This window comes from Pterocles gutturalis, unplaced genomic scaffold, assembly GCF_000699245.1.
Source record: "Pterocles gutturalis isolate BGI_N339 unplaced genomic scaffold, ASM69924v1 scaffold18106, whole genome shotgun sequence".
NCBI lineage: Eukaryota > Metazoa > Chordata > Aves > Pterocliformes > Pteroclidae > Pterocles > Pterocles gutturalis.
Genome location: NW_010103394.1, coordinates 1 through 9,983, shown reverse-complemented (window position 1 = coordinate 9,983; position 9,983 = coordinate 1). Strand labels below are relative to the sequence as shown.

Sequence of the window (9,983 nt, the reverse complement as noted above, 5' to 3'; positions counted from 1 at the left end):
TAAAACAACAAAATCAAACCTCAGTAACTGTTAATGTATTCTCACGTGCAGTTTGTAATACTAAAATTTGGTATTTGACTCAGCGTGGAGTACTGGTGCATGTACTGATACCAATAATAATATCGTAAGAGCCAAAACATGAATAAATATATCACAGGCAGATGTAGAATTATGCAGAATGTAGAAGCAACCATGAGGCATCCAAATGCAAGATGGAAATGCAAAGCCCTTCATGAGATACGATCAGAAACAGAAAACTGGAGTTAGAAGTGGCATGCCAAAAAAGCGAGGAGCGGGCCAAAAAAGGAGGAATTGAAGTAGCTGAGATGAGATGATAGATAGTTAGGCACAGGCAGGACAAAGGAATATTTCATAGCCTCAGTGCAATAAACACTGGTTACTGGGAACAGTAACTACGCGACACATTCAGAACAACATTCATGTTGTTTTCTTTGCAGTAGTTAAAGCCAACATTTTTGCTTTATTGTTAGGTTTGAGAAAATACTGCCTGACCTTAAGAACTGCCACTTGCTTTCCACTCCCGGAGCCCTGGGGAGTTAACTGTTGTGTTGCCAGTCTAAGAGACAACCTCAAGTCACGCAATCCGCACGCACACCAGAAAGTTTCCAAATCACTTTGGCTAGCTGCTGTGTATTTTGGACATCTCAGTCACAAAATGACAACATTCGGCAAGTATTTAATTTGCTGCTAAAGCAGCTCCAGAGCTATTTCCTCTTTCTAAACTGTGGAGCCAAATCATTTGGCGAGTTCCCATTAAATACCTACACAGACCTGGTTCCACAAAAGCTGTGTTCTGGTGTCCTGACTACTGAACCTACTCCAGAGCTGGGGCAAAACAAATTATAGCCTTTTTATGTGGCTACTCACGACCCTAAGTTTAAGAAGAAACCATGAGAGGTCCTTGTTCCAGTTTTTTGCTGACATATTTGGCATTAAGCTTTCCACGTTTGCTATGTCTTTGCTGTAAGACATCCTCTGTTGATGCCGACATTGTAATTAATTTACAGCACACATTATGGACCTTCTCTACTGAAAACTTATGACACCAGTTAAGTCTTAAAAGCATCCCCAGCCCTTCAGGTGGGCTTCACCGCCATCCGAATACAGTGCTCTACACATGCACACAAAAATTTCCACCTAGCAAAGCATATGCATGACTAAACCAAATATTCTGTAATACCTTCTGAGGGCAGTAATGCTTACCCAAGTATACTTGCCAAGTCATCATCTTTCATAACAAGCTGACCAGGATGTGGTTTAATTGCATTAGGTCACCAAACTATCAAAGATAATTTGACATGTCTTAAGGCAATATTCCATTTTTCCAGAGATGTTTCACAGACAACTTAGCAGAGGGCTATACCATACCAAGGGTTAGTGACGGGTTCCCTAACCAGTATCTTCAAGCTTTAAAATTCACCTAAAAGTAGCAGATACAAAGCATGTTCACATTTGGTAAATTACCATTCAATTGTGCATTATTTAAAATTCAGCACTCTTTAGTACTTTAGAAAGAAAACAAGGAAAGATATGAAGAGAAGTCACAGCAAATCATATCTAAGGGATTCCTGGTCTTAAACTATATCCATTAAAGAACAGTTTTACAAAAAGCTACAAAGAATTAAGTCTCACAGTTTAAGAGAAGATGGGGGAAGAGCACACCTTGTTTGCCTCAAATGTAAATTATTTCAAGAAAAAGAAACTACAGATAATCTCTGCCTTTTTCTGTAGAAGCCCAAAGCACATGGCATCCATGCTTCAGAAAGTAAAGCAAAGTGGTGTCATTATCAACTGAAAGCATAACATAAGGATCTGTATGATACAGAAACAACACTGCCAGTTTTCACAGCAAAGATCTCTTCCTTGCAGGATTTTACAAAGGATGTGATCTGACTAAACACACTTCAGTACAACCTTGACAGTTTTTCTCCTCCCTCGTCTAAGCACGCTGAAAACAAGACTATAGCTAGTTCTAAACCTGCAAAAAACACTTAGCTTTGAAGAAAGAAAATCACCTTCCAGTTCTAAGTTAAATATTTATCATTTAGATTTTTTTCCTAAAGCATATGGAATTATTCTTATTGACAATTTCTCAGTATAAATGTATTTAAGATTTCAAGCTATCCAGCTCTGAACAGGAAATCACTCTGATGTCAATTAGTCAAGAAATATTTTAAAAAGGCATTAAGAAAATGGCTAATTCCATGGCTCTAAATGCAACAACATAGAATTTAATACCAAGAAACTTTCAAACTGGACATTGTAAAGGAAGCCTTCCATCCCACAGGCATTGCAGGCTCCAAAAAATCACAGATGCTTCAAGCATGGTGAGATTTATGATGGAAAGCTACCTCTGAAAGCTGAACTGAAAGCTTGATTTTGTACTGGATTCCTTATTATTTCAAATGCAATCAAATCAGTGAACAAAGAAAATTATGAGATGTTAAAGAGTTTAAATGCAAATATTTATATACATTCTTCAAAGATATACAATAAGAATTCTTAAAAAATGTAATATGAACTTTATTGCATATAACATTCCATAATAATTTGGAGATTTGACAATAAATACAACAAAACCTTTAAGTTACCAAAAGTGGGAGATATATATCTGAATAGAATTGTCTGTCAAAGTGATATAAATCATCTTGGAGATTACCGAACCATTTGATTTCAAATTCTGTGGCTGATGCAGTTACCAATGATGACAGTAGTGAAGGGCCTATGCATTTTACCTCACCTTGAAATTCCTCTTTTAGTTTTTCTGGTATAAGATCCTGCCCCATCACCTGCAAACAGAGTAAGAAAGAAGATGGGAAACAAGAATTTGTAGAGAAAACAGCAAATGTGACATTAATAACAGATCTTTACAAGAAAAGCCCTTGACACAGGAACCACATGCCATCCAGACGTTTCCAAGTCACGATCAAGTTGTCTGCCTGTTGCATTCTGCAATAAACACAGAGAACCAAGAGCCCAAGCTTCCCAGCTGCACAGCCCCACCCAGCTCCTGGCTAGGCCTGTAAGGGGGGAATTTTTACTCTCTGAGTAGCAGAGGAAATCTCAACGCCAAATCTGCATTCAATGCTCACCTTACAACAGCACCGACCCTCTGATCTCTTCCTGGGGGGTGTCGGGACCAAGGGAAGCAAGGAGAGAAGTTTCTTTTCCCAACCTTTTCCAAACCCGTGATAGTCTGCATGCTACTGCCCTCTTATGGAGGAAAGCCCACAAGGCTGGCTGCCAACCCAGCAATGGCTTGGCTTTTACGAACTTAAAACTGTAATACTGGCAGCAAAGTTAGAATCTCGCTGGCTTCCTTTTGTTCCTTAACATAAAGTCAGAATCTCTACAAATACCACTAAAACGTGTAACCTCTATTAATAAAGTCATGCAATTTTACTCTCCTCTTTTTTATTTCTTTAAAACTAGAACCCAGTATATCTAACAGAACGAAGAAATTGTGTAAAAAGATGTCTCTGGCTTTTTCTGAAAATGTTTAATACTTTTTCTGCAAGTGCTTAATACTACAGCAGCCATCAAACTAATCTCCACTTCTGTTTCATGCTTGTGATTTATTTTGTGGCATCTGGAATTCCTGAGATAAAATCCGCACCCCAGGAAAAGCACAGTAATGATGCATCTGCAAATATAAGTATAATGGGAAACTTAAGAACCCTGAACATTCCTGAAGGGAGAATCTAAGCAGAACAGAAACACACACACCTGCATGACACAAGCCAGTGCTATACGGATATCACTGTCAGTTCCAGATAACACGCTACCAGGGCAACTCAGCTCAGCTAATTTACCTTGCGTCCTGGCACAGTTAATTAGCTCAGGGGAGTGTCACGCTTGTAGGACTTTGTGCCTGAACTGGCTTGGGTACCTCAACCAGATAACATGCAGCTGAGAACTTGCGCACAATGAAACGTCCCCTTACCTTGGTCATCAACAGCAAGGAGTTTTCATTGAAACCAAGTCCTGCCACTTTTTCATCAATGTCTTTTTGAGCTTTTAGGTTATTCTCTAGCACAAAGGATGACTGTTGCCACTGGGTAAGCTGAAGTAAAAGCCTGAAATGAAAAAGGCAGTTAAAAAAAAGCGCAGCTGGCAAAAGAGTAAGTCAGCAAACCTAAAACAAAACAAAATATAATACTTTCAAAACAGCATTTCTTCCTGACTTTTGCCAACTGCAAAAACTGCAAAGACGTGAATATATCCATATCAACCTATTACGGGTATGGCATATCCATGCTATGACTGAAGTACTGAGAAGTACTTTTAATAAACAACATGCCAAATTATCTCTGGTTCCTCTGCGCAAACATTTTTCTCCACATGTCTTCATTAAGCAATTCAAAAGTGAAGCTCAGATCTGCTAGCATTAACTGCAGGACACCAGGTGTCCCACATCCTTATTAAGGCCTAATAAAACAGCAGCACGCTTTTGCCTATGGCAGTAGCTATCTTTGTAACGTGAAAAGCTAGTCCTCTCAGGGATTTAGACTATCAAACACCCTCCCCATATAGGCCAACCCTGGAATATTTTCTAAAACCTTTCATCACAGTTTTATGTTCAAGGCAGTGCTCCAGAAACCACCACGATGATTCGGTGAAGATTAGACCTTGTGCTCACAACGTGGCTTCACGTCACCGGGGGACCCCATCACCAACTGCTTGATCAGCGAGCAGTGGCAGTTTCCAGGGTCCTCCTCACACAAGGACTGCGAAACATGTCCGCACAGGAAATGTTTAAGTACATTCAACCAAGGGACCACTGGGACCAGTACTACTACTGAAACTATGTTTAATTCAAGCTTTATGCATAAAGAACAACAACGATTTTTTATCACATTTACCAAAGTTAAATGAAGCAGGTGTTATAATAAAGATGTATGTTTTTATGAAGAGAAGACTTAAGATCTTAGATGAAAGCTTTCATTTGAACATTATAAACATCAAAATGTACAAGTCTGAGCCAACAAAACATTTGTAAATTCAGTAAAGTTTTGACTGGGAAATTCAAAGTAAAAATGGAAAGTATTTTTAATTTGTAAAGCATTTTTGTTTCAAAATTTGCATCAACATAATGAAAGAAAGAATGAAAATTTTAAACAAAACTGTTTCTCCCAATTTTTTTTTCTTTGACAAAACTAGAAGAGTCAATTATTCATGATGGCTTAACACAGAACCTTATTTCCCACAAAAAGCAATACTAACATCCCTTTTCCAGGTACAATTCACCCTGCACATATGTTTATGCAACATCCACATCTTACTTAAAACCTAACAGACCTGAAAATATGAGACAACCTATTTAATGCATAAGCCCTGGGGAGGGGAGAAGCTTACCCTGGACAAGTGTTATCTGCAAATATAAACCCCAGTAACACTTTGTGAGACTGTGCAGTCAAGCAAGCAAATCCCACAATTTATAACTGCTCAGTGCTAAACCACACACACCAAAACAAGCAAAATGAATTCTTGTACTATGAATGGAGCTTTAATATTCAATATCAGTACTAAATCTATTAACTTCTCACAAGTAGCAATTAAAGTCACCGTCTCTTAGTCTGAGGACAGTTAAAAGCTACTATGTCTTTTTGTACATTTCTCAATCTTGCCCTAACAGGGCAGTTACAAAGTGCTCTCTGTAAACATTTTTGGAAGTTCATAAAATGGCTTTAAATACATTTGGTGACTAATACATTACTGAAAGGCAAGACGGGGGAAAAAAATCCAAGACTACTTTAACAAAAACAGTTCCTAATTACCTTTTTGAAAGATTATGTTTTGGGGATTTTTGTTATGTGCAAGAGTTTTAGGAAGAGAGGGAAGAAAAGGAAAGAAAATGTTAATGCAGCCCTGTCAATCAGCTGTCACAGAGTTCATTTTTCAACCACATCTATTATGCAGATTGGGGTATTATTACAAAAATACATTTTTGCTCAAGCATGAGGCTTCAAGCAAATAAGACAGGTGGCACTTACAGAAGGAAGACTGTCTGGTCTTCCCTTTTAGGGTACTTCTGCTGCTGCATCTTTAATACCAAACCAGGAAACAGCCACGCTCTAACAGGAGCATTTGTTGAAGAATAAACACTTTTGTATATAATTACTTGAAAAGATTAATACAATAAGGTCACTGAAAAATGCTTTATTTCTCAGCAGTGCAAGACACTGGTTTACTCTTTCCACTCAGATTTAGGTTTTTCACATCTACCACACTAGTGGATTTTACTTTTTAGATCTGAAGCAAGAGCAGGGTGCTTCTAAGTTAGCACTGCCAACGCTGAAACAAACACGTTTAAAATGTAAACTGAAAATATTAAGGCTGGGAAAAACATGCTTTAAGTTGTTCTCAATTGGGAGAAGTTAACATTATTTTAAGAATTCGTTTAGTTACCTTGCTCTAATGAACGAGGCACATGCCTTTATCTCAACTTTCTTTGACGTGTTCTGCTCCCAGGACGCAGAGGCTGCATGCTTCCCTTCATCCAAACTTTCCGGTTCTTCTGAAGTGCAGAGGAATTCTTTTAAAACTTGGCTGCTGCTGCAAGTCACTGCATTCTCCCTCTTTGTTTCTGTAGCAAGGCTGGACCAAGGGCCTTCTTTCTGGCCGTCTGATCTGTGAGGCTGCAAACTAATCCCTCTTCCAGTTGACGTTTTGAAACTACTATCACTTAGACTAACCTCTTCAGACTGGTTCAGATTTGTTTCTGGAACGACTAAGGACGACAAACTCTGTAAAAGGCTCATATAAGCTTCAGCAAGTAACTTCCAGTACCAAGGGTTGAAAGGATGTAAGCAGATCAGTTGCTGCAGACACATTATCTTTTTTTCTACATTTTCCAGACCCTGGTAAATGGCAAACTGCAGGTTGAGAACCATCGTTAAGTGATCTGTGTTAGTAGCACTGTTTCTCTAGAAACAAAAGATAACAGATTAAAAACAAGGGTAGAACAGAATCATCCTTCAGAGCCCAAGAAACGTCTCCCTGAATGACGCACAAATTTCACTAAAGGCAGTTTTTAAATTGTACAAAACTGTGCTCTTTATTTTAAATGATACGTGATACAGATCACGCACGATCAAGCTGACAGCATTCCCTCTAGCTGCCTTGTCCCAGTCTGAAAGGCCAGAAGGCCCCCAAACGCTGCAATTTGTTTATTTGTCTTCAGAGTTTTATACTGCTGCTCTTCTTTGTAGTGCAAACACCTTTTACATCAAATATACAGCAGCAGTAAAATTCTAGCAGACTTTATGGGAAAAATTCATTTGTGGCTAGATACTCTTCTTGGCGACAGTGTGGCAGCGAGTATATGGAACTAAAAGAGAGTTCTGAACCCTCACTTTTATAGTGGAAAGATTTAAGCACTCATTTATCCCCTTTCTTATAATTCCTATTACATTACATTAATTCTGCCTGGCAGAGCATGATATTTAGTCCCTTCCAGGACTACCAGCCTCCCTACACAGGGAGCTCATTGTGGTACAGGGTGTTCTGATTTCTAAAGAGTGATTATATCTGCAGTGACAGTTACCCTCTGTTTACCAAATACTCTAAGCACGGAACATCCTGAAGGATTATACACATGAAGTTTATTTTTCCAGAAAATGGTCCATACAAAAGAACTACTGGCAATATTTTCATGTTCAAAGCCTAAAAGAAAGATTGTATTATTTACCATTTTTTCTGCAATATCCAGAGCCTCCTTATGCCTTCCTAGGCGAGATAAACACCGAGCCTGGCCCTCTTGGACATCTCGTCTCATTGCAATGTTACTGGGAGGTAAGAGCAGTAAGCAGTTTGAGTATTCACACAGGGCTTTCTAGTAGTGTCGACAAAAAGAAAAGTCAAACAAAACAGTGAGAGATTTTCATTTAAAAGCAAGGCTGACGCTATGTTTTGTTTATGACTACAGTCACAAAGGGAATTCAGGAGCTGAAGTCCACATTTTCATTTCCCTGGACCCAACTACCACCTCTGCCAGAACAGACGAAGGCCCTGGTACTACACAGCCCAGTCTAGACGGTGATGAGCAACCTCAATCCTAACTCGTATTTAAGCCCTGGCTGGATTCACTACACATCTGTCCACCCCTCCCCAACCAGGCCTGATCCAGAAGGGACCACCTACCAACCTGGGTGACAGGTGACACAAAGCATCTTTCCCCCAGCTACCAGTTCGGGGGACCTTGTTTCAAATCCAGGACATTCACTCCGGGAAGGTTTGAATGTGCAAGTACCTCACCTCACACGGATAATCAGCATGTCAGAGAATACTGCAAGGAAGGTGAATCTCCATTGTTCCTGTAGGGTGGTTTGAATTTGCATTAAATAATTAAATATTAATTGGGCTGAGGAAAAATACAAGAATGAGCAATACTTCTGTAGCTTAATGCTCAGGGCACTCAGCAGGACTCCAATTAACATTTAAATACATTAAATTAAGTATTCAGTGTAGCTAAGACTGGAACCCCTGGTTCCTCCCCCTCCACATGAGTGCTGAGACCAGAAGGCTAAAGAGCAGTGCTCCTTCTCCCATCTCTCAAAATGAATATTTAATTATTCCTTGCAAACTTGAATGGTTCTAACAAAAAGAGCTTCCAGACAACATACCCTAAATACTTCCTAGCAAAATGGCTGAAATATTTTTCTTCCCTGCTGTTAAGTTTGCATCCCTTTTCAAGCAAAAGAGGGAGCCCCCCTCTGCACAGTAAGCACAGAAGCCACTGGTGAAAATGGATCAGAGGAGGGCTGCAGGACACCTCTGTTCACCTTGTTATGTGACAATGGGATGACAACCTAGCAAGGATCAGGCATTACGAATCCCAAGCAAATTCTACTCTCATCTATATTCTAAAAATGCACACAGCTTAGATCACCCTCATCCTTGGCATTTCCTATCGAGTGGCCTAGGCTGACATAGAAAAATATTTACAAGTGAAGAGATTACTACCCCCATTTACTTGATTTCCAGTCTCCTTTCTAAAGTCAGTGCTCTCAAATCTGTAATTTTCTGTGCAGTCTAGTTCTGGTTCGGTCAGTGATCCAGGTTAGCAGTAAGACTGAAGACTAGACATTTTTAACACAGACCACTGCAACAGAAAAGGGTTAGGAAACAACGGTCTGTTCCACTAGCCGATCCGAGGGGGTGTCATTCTCTCCTGAATGACACATTCTCACACAGCAGGGAGCAATCTGCTCTTCCTGTGGGTCAGCAGCTATGTCTGACTGCAGCCTGAGGCATCTCTCTTCTCAGCATACTTTTATGAATCCCTTCAGGGCTTCTCAGCTGAGACTGTAAAGCATCTGTCGGGTATAGACAAGGCAACAGTAGGGGCTGGAATAACATTAAAAAGCAGAAGTCAGTGCCAACTGAGGTTCAAAAAGATCCACAAATCCAATGGACACAGCGAAAGGAGTGGAGCCAGAAGTCAGCCTTAGGGTTTTGAAATCATGGAGCCTGTAATGCAAACCACAGCCTGGAACAAGAGGGTATTACAGTTAAAACAAGGGCAGAAGCAGCTCATTTCAATGAGGAAACAAGGTAAAAAATCGGATCCTGCATTTAGGACTGTAGAGGATAGAGAGCATGAATGATGAGGAATGCAGCTCAGGACACAGGCAGTGAGGCCAGGGTCTAAGACTGGAGCAGGCAGGAAGAGAAACGGGGAACATAAACACACCCCAAAGGCACAGCCACTCATCCAGAGCAAGGGAAGGCAGCAGAGAGATGGGACAATCAATGAAGAGGCTTATGAGCCAGCTGTCAGGAGCCTAACAACCACAGTCAGCTTTCACCTGACAGCGGGGGGAGCTCTGAGAAGGGTGAGCAGCAGCCAGGTGGTTGCCAGCAATCGGACAGCCTCTGCGGGACACGGCCGCTCCCAGGAGCAGAGAAAGCCGCACGTTTAACTCCAGCTGACCACGACTTCCATGGCCGCAAACACCCGC

At 40.4% G+C, this 9,983-nt stretch overlaps 1 protein-coding gene across 1 annotated transcript; it reads right to left on the bottom strand.

Annotated features, from left to right (window-relative positions):
* Positions 1-2,603: 2,603 nt before the first annotated feature.
* LOC104471385 (chromosome unknown open reading frame, human C8orf76) lies at positions 2,604-7,867 on the bottom strand. The gene is made up of 4 exons (XM_010086713.1): positions 7,712-7,867; positions 6,430-6,947; positions 3,965-4,097; positions 2,604-2,810 (listed from the first exon to the last, which is right to left on the bottom strand). The coding sequence occupies exons 1-4, from the start codon at positions 7,796-7,798 to the stop codon at positions 2,604-2,606; spliced, it is 945 nt and encodes a 314-aa protein (XP_010085015.1). The 5' UTR covers positions 7,799-7,867.
* Between the last annotated feature and the right edge of the window lie 2,116 nt (positions 7,868-9,983).

Excerpts from the sequence above, each read along its gene's own strand:
- LOC104471385 (XM_010086713.1), bottom strand. The coding sequence starts at position 7,798 with ATGAGACGAGATGTCCAAGAGGGCCAGGCTCGGTGTTTATCTCGCCTA. Across the intron at positions 4,098-6,429 it reads GCCTCGTTCATTAGAGCAAG|GCTTTTACTTCAGCTTACCC; the intron begins GTAACTAAACGA and ends TTTTCATTTCAG. Across the intron at positions 2,811-3,964 it reads CCTTGCTGTTGATGACCAAG|GTGATGGGGCAGGATCTTAT; the intron begins GTAAGGGGACGT and ends CTCTGTTTGCAG.